Here is a 19,101-nt window from a genome sequence, read left to right as displayed (position 1 = left end):
TTGTCATGTGCCCCAGGAGCAAAGGGCAGGCAGGCAGACTGCATACAGTTTTTATGGCTGGGCCACCTCCCAGAACAGTAAACAGAGGGGCAGGCAGCTGGCACCGGAACCCTCTAGGGAGTGAAGGCCCCAGGCAACAGACTCCTTTCCACCTCTGAAAGGGAGCTGAAAATAGCAGCTTTTCTCAGGAGTTTCTAAAAAAGTAGACTTCAAGCTCATGTTGCTCATAACCTTTTTTTTTTTTTTAAACCATTCCTCCTTCTTGGCTTGACAACACCCACTAGTCCTATAGGCCTCACTTCAAACATCACCTTCTCTAGGAAGCCTTCCAGACCCTCGAAGATAAGCTGGGAGCTCTCTCTGGACTCCGTGGATGCTCTGCTCCCCTGATACCTAAAGCATAGCTCAGACTGGGAATTCTGGGGGCAAGGAGTGTGCATTCCCTATGCCTGGCACGTGGGAGTGCTCAATGAATGTCATCTGTTAAGAGAAATCCCTGAGTATCTGAAAAATTCAAAAGACTGAAAGATTGAATCTGATGATTCTGCTTACAAAATGGACTTAAAATTTGACATAGTCTCATAGACTTACTCTAATGATGCCGTGTTTGATCTTTCAAATGTGTTTTAAAGGTGACCTTGTTGTAGGCCTGCAGAGACTAGGAGGGACTATGCAGTTGCTGAGAAAGATGAGGAAAATTTACACTTTTTAAATATTTTCATGCTATGTATAATGATTTTTATACATTTTTAAAAAGAGAAAAAGAAATTTATTCTTGACGCTGCATCCAAGAGATTCCATTCTCTGTGCAACACACTTGCCCAGTTGTGAGGTCTGTTTGGTTCAGAGAAAGTCCTCTGGGGGCTCTCTGAGGCCTGCTCCCCAAGGGACAGCCTGGTGGGATGGTAGAAACTTGGTAGGGTAGACTCTGCCCCTATGTCCCCTTCAGAGGCCTCCCCACAATCTGGAAACTCCACTGAGAATGGGTGTGAGGAGATATGCTGTGTAGCTCAGAGAGGACAGTCATCTCTTGCCCAGGCTCAATCCTGCGGGCTTTGTGCTTTGCATCCCGCAAGGAGAGGGTTCGAGGCATGTGATTATGGGGGCAGGTAGACGTGAGCCTGCAGGAAAAAGCAGGTGGTGGCTGACACCCTTCCCTTGGACCCCCTCAGGTCTTGGTCTGCAAGCCATCTTCTCTGGATTCCATCTCCTTTCTCCAGGAGTCTGGTCCCTACAACAGCCTCCCACCTTTGAGCCTATGGAGGAGGAGCTAGCCCCTCCTCACCTAGCCCCCTGGGGATGAAGACTTCCCACCCCAGGCGCCCTTATCCCCCTGAGGCCTAGAACACCAAAGAGGGAAACGGTCCTATTCAACAGGTTCACTCCGCGGGTGGGCCCAGGGGATGCAGGGAGTAGGTGGGTGATTTGTCCAGGGTTACTCAGAAGGTCAGTGGCATGGCTTAGGACTCAGATTCCTGGGCCCCAACAGGAGCCACATTCCCAGCACCTGAGTCCTCAAGGCCCCCAGCCCACAAGGCTGGTCAAGGGGCTATGGAAGATATTCCTCCTTGACAGGCACTGGGGAGGAGGCGCCCAGGAGGCTGGCTGAGCTGGGGCACAGGCCCCCCAGGGGTGGCCCTGCTGGGGTGGGGGTGATGTCATGGGCTGGTGGGGGTGGCTGTGGAGGCTGCTGCTGCTGTTTCTTCTTGTTCACTTTGCGCTCCTTGGCCCGCCGGTTTTGGAACCAGATCTTCACCTGTGGAGTCAGAGAACAGAGATGGGGCGGGCGGTGTGGAGACTGAATGACAGAGCAAGAGGAAGGGAGAGTGCAGCGGAGCTCTTGTTTCTTAATGTGGCATTTGGGGCTTCCCTCCGGCTCCAGCTACCCCAACCGTTCATGTACCCTGAACATGTTCTCCCCTTCTGGAACTTGTTCCCCTGCCTTTTTTTTTTTTCTGAGGTACTGGTAATATTATTCTGCCTGGCAATATATAGGAGTTGCAGCAGTTCCTCCATCCTTTTACTTTACTTTTTATTTTAATTTTTAAATTTTATTTATTTTTAATTGGAAGATAATTGGTTTACAATGTTGTGTTGGTTTCCGCTGTGCAACAACATGAGTCAGTCATAAGTATACATGTATTCCCTCCCTTTTGAGCCTCCCTCCCAACCCCACAGCCACCCCTCCACCCCTGCTCCTTTACTCTTAAGACAACTTTTTCTGTAACCCTCTTCCTCTCCACTTTCCAAAGCCATGCTCCAATATCCCTCCTCCAGGAAGCCTTCCCTGTGTTCCCTGTGACTGCTCCCTCCTCTGGATTTAAACAGCACTGATCAAAGCCCCCTGTAGCCTATAATTAATCAGACCCCCTATCCCCCTATTGGTGCCCAGGGGTATTGGGTTTTATTGGCCAGGGGATTTATGGCAGCAGCTCAGTCCCTGTTCTGTTGTATGACCATGGCCAGGAGACAACCTCTCTGTTCTCCCTTGACTGAGCTCCATAATCTGCCTGGTAGCCTGGAGGCCAGACTCGCAGTACTGCTCCTGCAGCTGAAGTAGGGGCCCTACACACCTGCCGTTCAGTGAGCCCCAGGTTGGCGGCCAGCTCTGATTTTCTCCGGATGGTGATATAACGGCTGTAGTGGAACTCCTTCTCCAGCTCCAGGCGCTGGTGGTCGGTATAAACCACGCGGTATTTGTCCTTGGTCCGGGTCTTACCTGAGAAGCAGAAGTGCCAGGAGGAGAGATGAGTGGGGAGAGGAGCCTGCAAAAGGGCAAGGCAGGGCTCCCAGGAGGAAGGGCAATCCAGGCCCCCTGAAGAAGAACGCTGAAAGAGTAACAATCAGGCTTGGAGACTCCCAACCTGGGAGTCAAGCACTGTTCTTGAGTCAAGCACATCAGTGTTAGGGACCCCAGATGGGCATGAGCAGGCAGGCAAAGTATCCGCCTGTAATGCAGGAGATGCAGGGAATGTGGGTTCAATCCCTGGGTCAGAAAGATCCCCTGGAGGAGAGTATGATAACCCACTCCAGTAGTCTTGCTCCACGGACAGAGGAGCCTGACAGGCTACAGTCCATGGGATCACAGAGTCGGACACATCTGAGCGACTGAGCACAAGGCTCAGAGACAGGATGCAACTTGCCCAGGGCTACCCAGGAAGCTGCAGGTGAAGGTGGGGTTTCAGCCAGGTCTGCTGACCCAGAGTCCTACTCTGACTGCCAGGCCCACCAGCTTTTATGCAGCAGTTCCCAGGTGTGGCTGCACACAGACACATGGGGAACTTGTGAAAAACACAGCTTCCAGAGCGTCACTGAGCATGTAGACTAGAAAGCCTTGGGGTGGAACCTGCATCTTTCACAAGCTCCCCAGGTGGTTCTTATTCGGGGATCCTTGGAGGAACACCTGGCAGCAAAGGTAGGTTGAGACAGAGACGTCGGCTGCTCTTCTCTCCTGTGGTGGAGAAAGCAGGAAGGGGCTGGAAGCAGGAAGCTTTCAGGAACTACCCTGGGGTATATGTTCCTCAATTCCTGTTGAATGCCAATTGGTTGCTGGCCAAACAATCAGACAGAAGGTTGTTCCCCAGGATCTGTCAGGTTCCTCAAAAGACCCTGGTTCTAGACACAAGCCCTGAGCTGGAGCTGCACGCCAGGGGCTGGTCTGCTTCGAGCCATTCACACTCCAGCCTGAGCCCAGACACACACAGGAGTGCTCAGATCAGCCCACAGATATTTACAGAGTTCCTGCTGTGGGCCAAGTCCCAGGGACAGAAGTGAGCAAAATTAAAAGTCCCTGCCCTCATGAAGCTTAGGTTCTAGTGGAGGGAGATGAGTAAAAATTTAAAAATACGAAAATTATTTGTTATGTTAATTGATGAAAAGTATTTCAGAGAAAAAAGAAGGACTGGGAATTTAGGGAGGAGAGAAGCTATGATTTTAAACAGAGTGGTCCATGAAGGCCTTACCTTGAAGGGGAACTTGAGCAAAGATCTAAAGGAAGTGAGGGAAAGAACAATGCAGCTGTCTGGGGAAGAGGTGCCCAAGCAGAGGGAACAGTAGGTGCAAAGGCCCTGAGGTGGGGACGTGCCTGCTGTCTGAAGAGGGAGGAACGGTGAGGAGGCTGGTGTGCCCAGGATGCCATGAGCAGAAGGAGTGGGCAGGTCATGCAAGGCCCACAGGCCATGGAAAGGACCCTGGGCTTTGCTCTGTCTGCGACAGGAGACATTACAGGGTTTTAAGCAGAGGAGACATGAGGTTTGATGTAGGTTTTAAGATGCCTCTGGCTGCTGCATAGAGAACAGACTGGTGAGATGGTGGAAGTGTGGGGAGACCTGCCATAACTCAGGAGAAAGAAGGTGGTAGCTTGGCTTCCACATGAGACTCAGCCTTGGACTAGGAACTGGATGGGTTAATGTCAGGGATCTCTTTTGGGCTGGGATCAGAGGTCTGTCTGGAGAGACTATTAAAGAGTCATGCTTGGCCTGGGCTGCTATGAGGGCCTGTCTCAATACCAGTGTCCTTTTGTAAGAAACTGGGCACGTGGCTATGATCAGGAGGCACACGCAAGCATTTTCAGACCCACCCCTGCATCCCACCAGGGCCTGGCCGGTCTGAATAACCATCGACCCCCTCCCACTTCACCCAGATGCCCCCACAACAACCTGACCTTCATCTCCGTGGTCCCCGCTTTGGGCCTGCCTGTTCCTCAGCACCCCTGCGCTAACTACCCCCCCACACTGTTCCAGTCTCCGCCTTCCCCACCCAGCCCACACAGCTTGGCAGGACACTGCTGGGCTTCCCAAGAGCCAAATGGTTTGTGGAGAACAGGAGACAGCAGATGTTCCTGGGCTCTTTCCCTTGAGTTTCCTGCCAGAGCAGCAGAACCACACTGGACTCTTCCACAACCACTGACCTCAGCCCATTGCCCGACACAGCACGAGACAGCCTCGGCCCTCAGCCAGGCCTAACCCAGGAAAGGGACCAGGGAGTGGCCGCTGAGGCCTTGGCTCCAAATGAGGCCCCTTCTTGACCTAGAAAATCCAACGCCAGCTCAAAAACAATTCTGCCTAATGCCACCACCGCTGGAACCCAGCAGATCTCTGAACCCACAGCCCTGCTGGGCTCACTGGGCCAAAGCCAGAAAGGGTCATAGAAGTTCAGTCTCCTCCCACATTATAGACGAAGATATTGATGTTCAGAATGGTTATACAGCAGTCAGAGGTCCAAATAAGAGAGGCCTTGAGTTCTTCTAGTCCAAACTCCCTGTACATTCAGGGTTACTGAAGCCCCAGGCAGTTACCAGGCCTGCAGCTCCTGCTGTAGTGCATACGTCCTCACCCCACCAGATTTGGGGTCCACAGAGCCTGCTCTATGGCCTTCTAAGCACTGGCACTAGAAGCTCAAATTGCAGACCCATGGTCTACTTGTATTTCTGAAAGGGAGGGTCCAGACCATGGTGAGGGCAGATCCCCAAAAGTCCTGGTGGGGGCTGGATGGCCCTCAGGTTGAAAATGCCCAAAAGACTCAGTTTTGGCAGTAGGGAGAGGAGGCTTCCTACCCACCCAGACCTCAGTCTGAGAGATTATAAAGACATCCTTTTCCTCAGGCATCCAACCCTCACTCCTATCCTCCCTGATGAGCAAGTGGGGATCCATTACACCCATTTCATAGATGGGGGAAGTCAACGCTCAGCAAAGGGCACTTGCTGAGGGTCATCCTGCCTGGTAGTGGTATCAATCTGGGCTCAGGTTTTCTGACCTCCAGCCTGGGCTCTTTCCCCCAACTCTGGGGGCAGCAGGAACTAGACAAGAGATGGGGTTCTGGCTGCATAGTTACTCCTCTCTGCATAGTTGCGCCTCTAGCAAGACTGCCAGTGAAGACTCAGGACCTGTTACAGCCTCCTGGACCCAAGAGAGGGGCTGGTGGGCTCAGGAACCTACTGACCAACTTCTATCTGGGGAAGTTGCTCAAAGCACACAATTTACTGCTGAGAAAATGGCTCTGCCAAAGAACCAAATGTTTGAAATCACACTGTGTGGTCCAAGAACCAGAAAGTCCCATCTACTGGCCAGTGGGTGATAATGGGAATGTCCTCCTTGGAGCCCGACTTTGATCTCAGCCTCATTTAACATGCACATGCCCTTTGACTCCTGAATCCCTCTTCCAGGGAGTGATCCCACAGAAAACTGCCCAGAGAGGTAGCTGTTTCAGATAGCACAAAAGTAAGGACAATGTACATGTCTGTGAGTCAGGACTGGTTAAGAGATGGTACATCCATGGAGAGGATCATTAGGCAGTCATTAAGAAGAAATTATAAAGCTCTGTATGTGCCAATATGGAGCAATTTCTAAAAACATTATGTTTTTAAAAAGGCAAAATGGTATAAATAGTATGTTACTATTTTCATATAAAAATGGAATACACACACACACTCAAACATGTTTGTACACCCATAGAGTTCTTTCTGAAAGAATATACAGGAAGCCAGCATGGGGCTGCCTGGAGAAGGGACTGAAGCCTGGGGAGCCACAGGGAGGAGGGAGTCTTTGGGGTCTTTGCATTTTTACCCCCCGAAGATGTGAATTTGTATTTTTAATGACAATCAGGCACCCTGGGCTCCAGTCCCAGCTCTGGGCCAGAACTCCCCACTGCTGTGAGCAACCCTCCTTTCCCCTCCTGTTATCACCTGTGCCACCCTGGGGGCCCAGGAGGGAGAGAGCAGGGAGGTGCGTGACAGCGGTGGGGCAGGGAGGGGGCCCAGGATGAATGATTTACAGGCCTTTGGGACACTGGGCCTAAGAGGGAAGTCCGGACTCCTGTAACAGGTGTCTGATGGGGGCCAGGCCACTCCCAGTCACCTAATGAATAACCCTCTGGGCCAGATGCCAGGGCACGTAGGTGGGAGAGAGGGTGGGAGTCCCCCCCACCAGCTCTTAGGGGTGAAGCATGGGAGTAGAAGAGCCTTGGATAACTCTCCAAATGAGAGTCTTTCTCTCTGCTCTGGTTGTAGGATGCTAGGAATGGTCCATCCATATGCATAGAGGTTAGCAAGCTCCCCACCCCTAAAGCATGCACAGCAGAGGCCCTGGGAAGCTTCAGGCTAAGTGTCCTGACTCCTGACCAGCAGCCTCAAATGCCCGAGAAGCCTTTTAAAAGCACAGATTCTGGTCCAGAAGTTCAGACTCAGGGGGACAAAAATTTGGCTCAGGGATTTGATACTTGAATCGCTCTCCATGTGACCATGACATGTGGTTGTTTGGGCAGGCAGGCCTGTAGGGCTTGCTGTCCAGCTTCTCACTGGCTGGGTGATCTAGGACCGTCACCTTACCTTTCTGAGCCTCGTGTTCTCTATCTAGAAAATGGCGATAATTATTCTAATAACAGCCAATATGTCCATGTGTCAAGAACTTTGTATACATCTCCAACAACCTATGAAGCTATGTAGGTGTTAGCCCCAGTTTACAGACGAGAACACTGAGGCCCAGCAAGGTCTGCACATCTGCAGGTGGGACCTGGAGACAGACCCAGGTCTGTCTAGTTTTAGAAACAGCACTAGAACCTATCACCCAGTGTAAGGTCTCCCATAATTAACTCTCACCCCGAGTATATAGGGGATCACTTGAGATGGATGAATGAATGATGCCTAGCATATACCGAACACATAGTAGGCATGCAGGGAAAGGTAGATCCTAACGATTTCCATGGTGGGATAACCACATGGCAGGGATGCTGGGAAATGGATCTAAGCAATGGATTGTATGTTGGATGAGACCATTTATTTATAAGGTCTCTTCCAACTTGGAAACATGAAGCTCCCAATGTTTGTTGATGCTCTGATTATATTTGTTATTATTGCTGAAAGAATTCTAAGACTGATTTCCCTGTCTGAGAGTCTAGAAACAAAGTCTGCCCAGCTGGAGGGTGCGAGCAGGAGCCTGGCAGTCTGCAGTGGGGCCTCCTCATCCAGCCTGGGCCAGGCAGGGACAGAGTTCAGCCTCTGCCCCCAGGGCGGAGTTGGTGGCTCCCAGAAAATCAAGTGGCCTCTGGGTCAGCACTTCCTTTGACCTCTTCCTGCTGAGTCTGTGGCCCTGAGGGATGACACTGCCAGCTCTGGCCCTCAGAGCTTGGAACACAAATCCATGACCCCTCTCTGTGTGGTCCAACCCCACTGGCTTTACGTCAAAATCCCCCGCACCCAACAGATATACACAGACACAAAGAAATGCACACAGACAGGCGTGGATGCTTGTTAAAAATATGTATTCACAAGCTCTCAGGCCTGTTGCATCCTAGTCTCTCTGCCATCTTTAACAAGCTGACCAGAGGGGGTTCTGAATCACCAGCTGGAGTAAGTAGGTCCCGGTGCTGTGCCACCTATGTGGCCATAAATCAGTCCCTTCTCCCCTCTGGGCCTGTTTCTCCTATGCAGCAGCAGAAGGTTGGGTGTCAGCTCCCAGGGCCCTGTAGATTCTGAACTTCTCTGTAGCTCTGAGCCCATCCTTAAGGACCTGGGCCCAGGTCTGCATCCTTAGCTAATGGACTTAACAAGTGGTTGAACTTCTTTGGGCTTCCCTTCCCCCTGGGGAGCAAAATGGATGTGAAAGCAGTTTGCAAAGGGCAAAGAGCTATGGAGACAACAAGCTGAACTGAGCTATTTGTAGAAGCGGATGTTGGAGGGATCCCTTGAGAGAAGGAGGAATGCTGCCTGATGGGGGCCTGCAGGGCAAAGAACATTGCCTGGGGGTGGGGCGGTCTGGTTGGGCTACCAGCTGGACATGTGATGTCCAGCTTGGACCCATTTCCCCATGTGCATGACCAGTGGGTGGACTTCTGCTGCCCAGTTCTATGATGGATGGATAGCCTCCCTGGGCCATGAGGCGCTCTCTATTGGGCCCATGATTAGTCCTTGTTTTGGCTGGTTTGCCAGTCCTAGCTGCTCTAACACAATTCCTCATTCACTCCTGCTCATTCCTGGAGCAGGAGTGAGGCTAGCATGGGTGTGGGGGTGAGATGAGAGGATGGCCAGACCAGCCACACTCAGGGCCCCTGCAGGTTTAGGCAAGCTTCTCCACCCCTGTCACCCTCCTTCCTAGGCAATAAGTTCAGTCAGCACCGCCCCCTCCTCCTCCCAGGCTGCCTCTGCATCTTCCCCTCACCCGTCTTCTTCAAGGAGGTCCCCAGTCTGACTTGGCTATGGGAGGCAGTGAAGAGGACAGAAAGTTCAGTCAAATAGACCTGATGGTTCTAACCCAGCCCGGCTGTGGGCTAGCAGTGGGAACCAAGGCAAGCCACTGAACATTTCTGAATCCCATTACTCATCTGTGAAATGAGGACAGGAATACTTCCTTCAGACATGGAAGCTGTGGAGAGTAGATGTGATCATGTATTTAACAAGGTATTATTTAACAAGATATTAATAAAAGCTATCTGTGACAGTGGAGAAAAACAAAGAGGGGAAGGGAGGAGGGGGGATAAGAGGGAAAGGAGGAGGAACAGAAGGAATAAGATGATGATGCAGAGACAAAAAGATGATGACTGCAGAGACAAAAGAGGCAAGAGAATCCTCAGTGGAGAATAAGGGGCACATCAGGAATGGATTACCGTTCTAGGAGCTCTGGAGAGGAATTTTCCTGCGCTGTCCCATATGACAGCTACTAGCCACATGTAGCTACCTAAATTGAAATTAATTAAATAGAATTAAAAATTCAGTTTTTTAGTCATGCTAGCCACATAGAAAGTGCTCAGTGGACACGTGTAGCTCATGGCTAGCACACTGGACAGTATAGATACAGAGCCATCATTACAGGAAGTTCTATTGGACAACACAGCTAGACCAAACTCCCAGCAAAGTCCAGATGCCCACACCCTCATAGCATATACCTAACCCGACTGCTTGGACTATCTGCAAAGCAGCCTGTCCTTGCGTTCACCACACAGTTATATTCTTCCCAGGATTTTCCACAAGGGGCACCAGAAATAGGGGGCACCTTTGGCCTAGAACAGCCCTTCTGAGAGTTACAAGCAGCAACTGCATCCCTCTGTCTTCTGGGCTGAACAACCTACAGCCTCTCAACTGTCTCCTGGTGGAGTTTCCAGGCCTCTGCCCTACCCTGGCCATCCTTCTCTGGTCTGGAGGCAAGGTCCCTGCCTAATTGTCTACAGGTGTGGGTCCCGAAGAATCACATCTGGGGCAGAGGTGCAGGGAGGGAGGGGCTGTGGACCCCAGCCCTTTTCATGCTCACTAAGGGACCTTAGCAAACCCCTACCCCTTGGTTCCTGGCTCCCTACATGCTCCATGATGGTAGAGACCATGCATCTTGCTCATTTGGTTCTACAACTGTGCCAGATACACACAGTGAGTACTTGATGAATCCTTGTTAAACTTAACACAGACTCACTGCTTCCTGGCCTTCTCCTCACAGTAAATGGCCCCTCTCCTCCAGACACTCAGGCCAAAAGCCTAGGTGGCAAGTTCCCCGCTCCCCACATCCCATCCATCAGTTGGTTGGCTTAACCTCCAAAGGACATCCTTCTGTCTAACTCCACTGTTTGCACAGCCTTAGTCACAGCCACTACTCTAATAGAGAAATGTGTTGTTCTGGGGTCAAAAATACTTGCATTTGAAAAATAGTGAGTACTCAATAGATGGTAGTGCATATTATTATTACTATGGGAAGTGCTTGGTACTTATTTGTTAAATGGTTCATTCCCACTTTCAGGGGTGGGGGGTAGATTAAAAACAAACCAGCATAAGAAATAGTTACAAACTGTGATCAGTGTGAAGGGAAGGAAGCATGGAGCTCAGAGCATAACCTCACACCTCTTACAGTTATGATTAAGATGTGGGGGTGGGGTGGCAGGGGGCAGAGAGCCTACTTTATTTAGCTTGAGGAAAGTGTCCTGGAGGAGGTGACATCTAAGCCAAGATCTGATGGTTGAGAAGGAGGTCTCTATGCCACCAACGGGGAAGAATATCCCAGGAAAACAGAAGAGCATGTGCAAAGGCCCTAAAGCAGAGAGAGCAGCAACAGAGGGCCAGACCCCCGAGGCACCCCATGTGCCTTGCCCTGGCAGGAATCCCCAGCACCCAGCAGAACAGAAGAAAGACTCAGAGACTAGCACCACCTCCTGCCTCATGAATGAATGAGAGAGGCGAGAGAGGAGGCTGAAGAGGCCAGCAGGGTTTTGAGCCCCAGAGTGAGGGGCTTGGGTTTGACTCTGAGAGCAGTGGGAAGACATCGGAGCCTGGAGGGTCAGTCTTGGCTTCCACTGACACCTGTTCCCTCTCTCTGTTGATGCTGGGGGGGTCTTTGTGGGGCACCCCTATAAGGCTGAGGGGCAAGTATGGCAGGGGGAGGGCTTAGCCTCTTAACATGGTGATGGACCTGACTCCAGACATATATGTTGTTTCCAGGTCCCAAGAACTCTGGGACAGAAACTTGAGGGGCATCTCATTAAGATAATCCCCACCAATAAGAGAGGCTTGCAGCTAATAAAGCTGTTTTCGTCCTTCAGAACAATTCCCCAAGCTCTTGGCAGCAATATCTTTAAAGTGGGGGGAAAACACCCAACCAAAAAAAGCCTTCTGCCACCTTCTAACTGGGTCATTCCCCCCTTCCCAGCTACATCTGAGAGACGAGGTGTCGAATGGAGCTTCTGCCTGGAGAACCGGTTTTAAACAGCCTGCTGTGCCCATCCTCCCCCTTCAGCCTCTTACAGCTCATCACTGCCTGGCCTCCTTTTCCCCACCTGGACTGGAATGCACATGGGGAGAGGGGCTTGGGCTCCCATTCTGAGTGTGTTGCCTCATCTGATAGCTGGTCGTCAGGCTGTAGAGGCTAGCTTTGAACCCTGGGCAGCAGCAAACCTGGCTGTGTGAGCTTTGGCAAGTCACTTTACCCTCTCCCAGCCTCATTAACTCTATCTGTAAAAATGAAGCTAACAATAGATCCTCACACCTCTTACAGTTATTATGAGACTTAAATGAGATCACCCATGAGGAGTTTTTGACACAATGCCTGGCACGTGGTAGAGAATCAGCTGATATCACAGTTATTAGCTTTATCATGAGCTCCTACTATGTGCAAGGCATGAGGAGGAGGATGAGACTGACTAGGACTGTTCCTTGAGGGGATAACAGATGGTAGATGGCAGAGATCAACAAGACAGTCAGTGATAAATGTTCAAACAAGGATCTGATACAGTGCTGGGAGGGGAGGGAACCAAGGAGGGCTTCCTAGAGGAGGTGGCCTTGGAGAAGCAGCATTTGACCTGGTAAAGACAGAGGAGGACAGTTCAGGTCAAGGAACCCACACTAGAGAGGCAGGGAATATGAGGTATGTGCTCTCATGTACCTGCTAATGACAGGTAGAGATCGATAGTCACAGGCACTAGTACACTCAGTACCTACTGTATGCCAGGCTCAGGGCTGTGTTTTACAGGAACCATTGCTTCAAGGTGTAATCCTGTTATCATCTTGATATCACAGTGGAAGAAACTGAGGCTTAGAGAAATGATCCACATCAATTTGACTGCAGATAATGCAGCTTCTAACAGAAATACAATTCCAGGCTTGAGGCTCTGAAGCTGGAGTCTTAACCGTCCCAGGTAAGCATTTCTGTATCTCAACAAACTAATGGAAAAGTGGTTTCAAGAGTGGGTTGGGGCTGGTTCTCAAGAGGACTCTGAAATGGGGCTGAGTTTTCATTACAGCAATTGGATGGTATAAAACGAAAGGGCAATTCCATGGCAGTGAGGAGCCATGGGATTCTCTTGAGCAGGGGATGAGCTTTGAGAAGGTAAATCCAGTAGTGGTTTAGAACAGTGTCCCCCCTCCAACTTTTTGGCACCAGGGACTGATTTTACGGAAGACAATTTTTCCAAGTATGGGTCTGGGGGATAGTCCAGGTGATAATGTGAACAATGGGGAATGGCAGATGAAGCTTTGCTTGCTCACCCACCACTCACCTCCTGCTGTGCCACCCATTCCTAACAGGTCACACACCAGTACCAGGGGGTTGGAGACCCCTGGTTTAGAGAACATCGAGGGCAGTAGGGGGGCTTCCCAGGTGGCTCAGTGGTAAAGCATCTGCCTGCCAATGTAGGAGACACTGGAGATGCAGGTTTGATCCATGGGTCAGGAAGATCCCTTGCAGGAGGAAATGGCAACTCCTTCCAATATGTTTGCCTGGAAAATCCCACTGACAGGGGAGCCTAGTGGGCTACAGCCCATGGAATTGCAAAGAGTTGGACACAACTTAGCGACTAAACAGCAGCAGCAGCAGCAGGGTATTGGGGAGAGGCTGAAGGTGAGAGTCCAGGTTGGTGGCTGTGGCAATAAGCCAAGGGAGAAGGCCTGGAACGTAGTGGGGGAAGGAGGGTTCATCCCCTCCATAGGCCTCAGTTTCTCTGTCTGATAGCTAAAGAGGCTGGACCAAGATCCAAACCCTGCTACAAGTCTTATCATCTGAGTGGACATTTCCCTACTTGTATGGGACTTCAGCCACACCAATGGGCCATTAACCTGTGAAAAACTATTTATTGATACTGCATCAGAGACTGAACCTTTGACAGAGGATGATTTATAACATTCCTAAAGAAAACATTTATAGATGCAAAAGGGGAAGACAAGAATAGAGCCGCTTGCAGTCATTTACCATCCTGGCCTCAGTCAAGTGACAGTCATCACTCAGAACTGGTTAATATTTTATTTATGGACAACAATAATAGTCTCTCCCACACCTTCCTGAGCTTTGCTGCCTTCTCCTTAGGTAAAACTGGCATCTTAGTCCCAGTCTCAGCTCCGCCAATTCCCTGGGTAAGGACAGAATACTGACCGTCCATGGAATAGGGAGAAAGGGGCAACCAGGCTTCCACCACTGGCATGAGCAGCTCAGCTGGACAGTTGTGGGTCCCATCTCCAGGTCTAGATCTCATCTCTCCTCTGTTTTCCCAGAGCTGTCTTACTGTCCTTCAGACACTTGCCCTGTTCATTCATTCAACAGAAAATATTGAGCACCTACTAAATGCCACACATGGAGCTGGGTGCCTGGAATGCAGTGAAGTGAAAGTCGCTCAGTCATGTCTGACTCTTTGCGACCCCATGAGCTATACAGTTCCTGGAATTCTCCAGGCCAGAATACTGGAGTGGGTAGCCTTTCCCTTCTCCAGGGAATCTTCTGAACCCAGGGACTGAACCCAGGTCTCCCACATTGCAGGCAGATTCTTTACCAGCTGAGCCACAAGGGAAGCCCAAGAATACTGGAGTGGGTATCCTATCCCTTCTCCAGCAGATCTTCCTGACTCAGGAATCAAACTGGGGTCTCCTGCATTGCGGGCAGATTCTTTACCAACAGAGCTATCAGGAAAACACAGTCATGGGTCAAATAAACATGGTTCTGGACTTCATGGGAGTTTACCTTGGTGGGTTGGTGTGGGAATAGACATCACACAAACACACAAGTAAGTAAGTTAATGTTCTGAAGGAAACAAGGCAAAGATTATCAACGGGTATGTGGGGGAGGCACCGACTTCAGAACATCATGGAGAACCTCTCTGAGGAGGTGGCCATTAAGCTAAGTAAGACCTGAAAGGTGAGACAGCTTGCAAAGAGTCTGGGGCAAGAGTTTTCCTGGAAGAGGGAATACAGAAAATGTATAAGACTTGCCTGTAGAAGTACATATAGCTTTGTAGACCTCAGGAAGGAGTGTAAATTTTGCCTTAAATATAATGGGAAGCCATCAGAAAATTTTTAACTGACTCATCCAACATATACCCCAGCCTAGCCTCCACCTGTGTGAAACCAGAACATTCCCTTACAATCTCCAGGCTTCAGTTTCCCATCTGTATGTCTGGTCTCTAACTGTCCAGTCAGATATTCTAGAATGCTAGAAGCACAGAAGGCAAGGAAGGGGCAGGAAGGATACCATCAGATCGGGGACCAGCAGCACTGGCAGGGTCGGGGGGGGGGGATGGCATGCACTGACCTACCCTCTGCTGTTCCAGACAACATGTTACCCAGGAAACACCCCTGGAGACCCCAGATCTTCATTCCCCAGAGGGACAAACTAGGCCAAAGAGGAAAGGGGCTTGGCCCCTCTCTCAGGGAGGGTCTGTAACCTCAACCCAGTTCTGCCCTCGCCTTAAGAGCACTGGTCAGATTCAGATGCCACCTGAGTGGACAGGCAGCTTCCAGCTTCCTAATGGCAGAGTGGTTCTCGCCTGGCTCCAGGGGTGGCCACTTTCCTTGGGAACCCCCAAACCTCCCTTGGCCCACCCTTCTACTTTCTGGGAGTGAGAGTGAAAGAATGTTTGCCTTTGGGCAGTGTTACTCCCAGGCCTCCAATGTGCCCAGGGCAACAGTTTCCAGATGACTTTTGAGACCAGAGCCGAACCGGGTTTGGCAGCTCCAGTGCCCAGAGAGCCGGGATTTGCCTGACATCACACAGCCTGGAAGCGCCTCAGGGCTCCTGCCAGTTCTCTGACCGCCACAGGCCCCTGGAGAACCTCCCCATCCATCTCCATAGTCGGCTGATGAGCAGGAAGTAGCAACTGGAATAAAGGAGCAGGACAAGTGGACTTTCTTCTTCAGAGAAGAGACACAGAACCGCAGGACCCCAAGTGTCTGTGGCCCCAGACACTTTCTCTCATATAATCTAAGGTAAAATTATCAACTGAGGTTTATGGATAAAGCTTCTAGGGACCTTTGGAACCCCTGAAATTGTCTGCCCAATTAGAAAACACTTTTTATTTTTTCCTAGGGAGAACATTTATGCCTTCCACCACATTTTTCAAAGGAGGCCTTTTGTAACTCAAACAAATGTACAAGACCCTTCTCGCTCATGTCACAGCTGGTAAAACTGAGACCTAGAAAAGATGGCTGATTTAAGGGACTCTGTTGAGAGGATTAGAGCACAGGCTTGGTCACATCCAAGCCCCACCATGTACTGGTTACAAAAGTATAAGTATATATGCCCTACTTTGTCATCTCTCTATGCCATAGTTTCTTCGTCTTGAAAATGGGGGTGATAAAGTTAGAAGGATGAAAAGATCTTAGGTCAGCGCCTGCTCTGTTAGTAGGTGCTCTGTAAGAATTAGCTGTTATTTAGCCGCAGAGATAAGTGGCACAGCGGCAGCAGAAACCTCAGTCCTCTGAGGCCTCTGGAGGCAGATAGGAGGTTCTGCATCCCGGGGACTCTCAAGGAGGTGGTACAGTTGCAGTCAGACCTGTAGCTGCTGATCACCCCCTCCGCAGCATCTGCCCCAGGATGAGCTGTCCGTGTGGGGGGACATGGGGGTGAAGAGAGAGAGGGCGGGGAGGCGGGGAAGGCCCAGGCTCACTCCCAGCTGGGGGAAGGGGAGGAGGGGCTGGACATCAAAGGGTGGGCAGGCCAACTTCCCGCCCCTAAGGCCAGGTGGCCTTTGTCAGGACAGGCCAAACACAGTCAGGACAATGGGGTATCATGTTCACTTTCCGGCCGACAGGAGTCACTACCGAGCCAAGGCCCAGCCTGTTACATGACAAAGGGGGGACCTATAAAGAGGTCAGGCCGCCCCCTATTAAAGCTGAGCCTTTGTCCTGCCCTCTCCCCTGCCTTTGAAGAGGGTGGATCCGAGAGGCCTGCCTGGGGGCAGGAGGTTCACAGGCTCAGGAGCCAAACAGTAGCCACCTTCCCAACTGCTGCTGCTGTCCCCTCCCCCAGGGTCAAGAGTTCAGGGAGAGCCCTGGATGGTAAGGTGGGGACCCTCAATCACCACCGATGTAACCAAAGAAGGCTCTTTTTTAGCCCAAAGGATATGACCCGCCAATCTCTTCATTATATGGATAGGGGACTGAGACCTGGAAAGGAAAGTGACTTGTGCGTGTACACATATAGTGCATGTCCCTTGGGCGCTTGCAGCTTGGAGGCTGGGATAGGGGTGCAAGGAACAGATGACCACCTGGACCAGTGCTGCCAAAAGTTTACGCAGGGATAAAGGTCTGGGGACCTGTGTTTAGTTCCTACAGGGCGTCTTTCTTCATTGCTTGGGTCTCAGTTTCCCTACCTACAGGGAAAGACAGGTTGTGCTTTCCAATGCTCTGGCAGGCCGGGATTCAGAAGGGGGAAATTGAGAGAACAGCCTCCAGGGAGAGTGGTCGGGGGCCACATTCTGGAACCCAAGCAGGGCCACGGCAGAGGTCAGACAGCACCTGCTGGCGCCCAGGGGAGCCATTCGGAGGCCCAGAGCGAGAGAGGGATCCTTACCGCTGCCACCGCCGCCTCCAGCCGCCACACTGCGCCGCATCCACTCGTAGGGTGTCCGCCTTTGCGCTCCGGGTGAGGAAGGTGTGCCTGGGCCGCCGAGGGGCTGCGCCAGGAGACCCGGGCCAGGCCCCGGGGGCGTGGGCACCGCGCCAAAGTCCGGAGGGGGCCCGAATGCCAGCGGGGCCGGGCTGGCGGTGGGAGCCGTGGGGCCCGGGCCGTAGGCAGCAGCCCATTCGTCCTTGGGCGCAGAGAAGGGCGCACTCCAGGCTGCAGGGGGCACGGGGCCCGGCTCCACGTGAGAGTAGCCGGTGAAATCAGGGTACTGCGGGGGTCCAGGGGGCGGGGGCGGAGGGCCGTAGGCTTGCGGGCCCAGGCTGAGACTAGCGGGCCTGGCGGGGCCGGGGTACACGGGGGAATCCTTGTCCAGCACATAGCCCACGTACATGGTGGCCGCGAGGCCGCCCGCGCATGCTGGGCCCTGGAGCCGCCGCAGCCGGCTGCCCCGACGAGCAACTGCACACCTGAAGCCCTGCTGCCGCCCGCCCCACCCAGGCCTTTTATAGCTCCGGGCCGCCTGCCGCCCCAGCCGCGGCGGCTTTGCATTTCAAAGCGGGGGGAGCCTCCAGGCCGCGAATCAAAGGGGGAAACCCGTCGGGGGCGGGGGGTTCAAAAGGAGACAAATTGCCGCCCCAAGCGGGAGGTGGACTCTGGGGCCAGAGAGGGTGGGGGCGCGGAGGGCGCATCCCGGCGAGCATCGAGGCATCACTAGGTATGGGAGCCTCTGCAAGGCCCCGGCCTAGCGGCCTTGGGGGCTAGTCCTCCCCGCGGCTGGTTCTCGCTGCCGCCACACCGACCTCTCCGCAGCCCCCTTTTACAGGTGAAGAAAAGGGATCTGAGTGGTGGTAGTGGGGGGACTGCAGGTTAGCGTCACACAGACGCACCGGGCCTGTGGCGCAGTCGGTAGGGAAGAGTTTGAGGTGAAAGGGAGGAACCGCTGACTTCAAACATGGTTCTCGTCTTTAAGGTAGCGGGTCCTTAATCTTTTGGGGGGGGAGCAGGGGTCACGACCCCTCTTAGTCTCTCCTGAAAGCTGTGGATGTTTTTCCCCTGGGGGAAATGCACATATGCACATACAAGAGTTTGCAAACAATTGGGGAGTTCACCTGAGTTTGCGCTGCAGAGGAAGTTCTCACAGAAGTCGGGTAGGAGCATTCTTCTAGAGATATTCTGGTGAGCCTTTCACAATTCTCTTGACTACGCCCTCCCTCCTCCCCACCCCTACCTTCGTCTTAATGAGAAGTTTCCAGTACACACAAAAGTAGAATTGTAGAGTGAATCACTATAGACCTGTCATGAGCTTCAACCATTATCAAGATTCTGCCACACTTATTTAACTGACTCACCTCCCTTTTCTTGCTAAAGTATTTTAAAACAAATTTCCAACATCGTGTCATTTTATCCCTACATACTTCAGCATGCATCTCTAAAACACATGGACATTTTCTTACATAATATGCTATTATCAAACCTAACAAAATTTAACGCAAATTTTGGTGTATTATCTAACTCCCATTCACATTCAGAGTATTTCAATTGATTTAAAAAATGTCTTTTTAATAGTTGGTTTATCCTAAAGCCCTAATCCATTTATTATTATAGCTGGGGACCTCTTGGATTTTAAATGTTTCATGCATCTCCCCCCCATCCTACCCAATTAAAGACTGTCAAACATTTCAGAGCTATGATGTGGCGGGGTGGGGGTGCGGTGAGGGTAAAGAGTTGAGAGACCATTAGTGAACTGAGAGTGGGGAGCGAAACTGAGGGTTTGGGGGAAGATTCATGAATAACAGGGCTCTGGATC

General features: G+C 51.6%; 1 protein-coding gene across 1 annotated transcript; it reads right to left on the bottom strand.

Annotated features, from left to right (window-relative positions):
* Positions 1 to 754: 754 nt before the first annotated feature.
* Positions 755 to 17,685, bottom strand: CDX1 (caudal type homeobox 1). Its single transcript, XM_020885380.2, has 3 exons — positions 17,241 to 17,685; positions 2,574 to 2,719; positions 755 to 1,756 (listed from the first exon to the last, which is right to left on the bottom strand). The coding sequence occupies exons 1-3, from the start codon at positions 17,683 to 17,685 to the stop codon at positions 1,550 to 1,552; spliced, it is 798 nt and encodes a 265-aa protein (XP_020741039.1). The 3' UTR covers positions 755 to 1,549.
* Positions 17,686 to 19,101: the final 1,416 nt, after the last annotated feature.

This window comes from Odocoileus virginianus, chromosome 3 (genome assembly GCF_023699985.2).
Source record: "Odocoileus virginianus isolate 20LAN1187 ecotype Illinois chromosome 3, Ovbor_1.2, whole genome shotgun sequence".
NCBI lineage: Eukaryota > Metazoa > Chordata > Mammalia > Artiodactyla > Cervidae > Odocoileus > Odocoileus virginianus.
The sequence above is the reverse complement of the archived record's forward strand: the minus strand, read 5'-3'. Positions and strand labels throughout refer to the sequence as shown.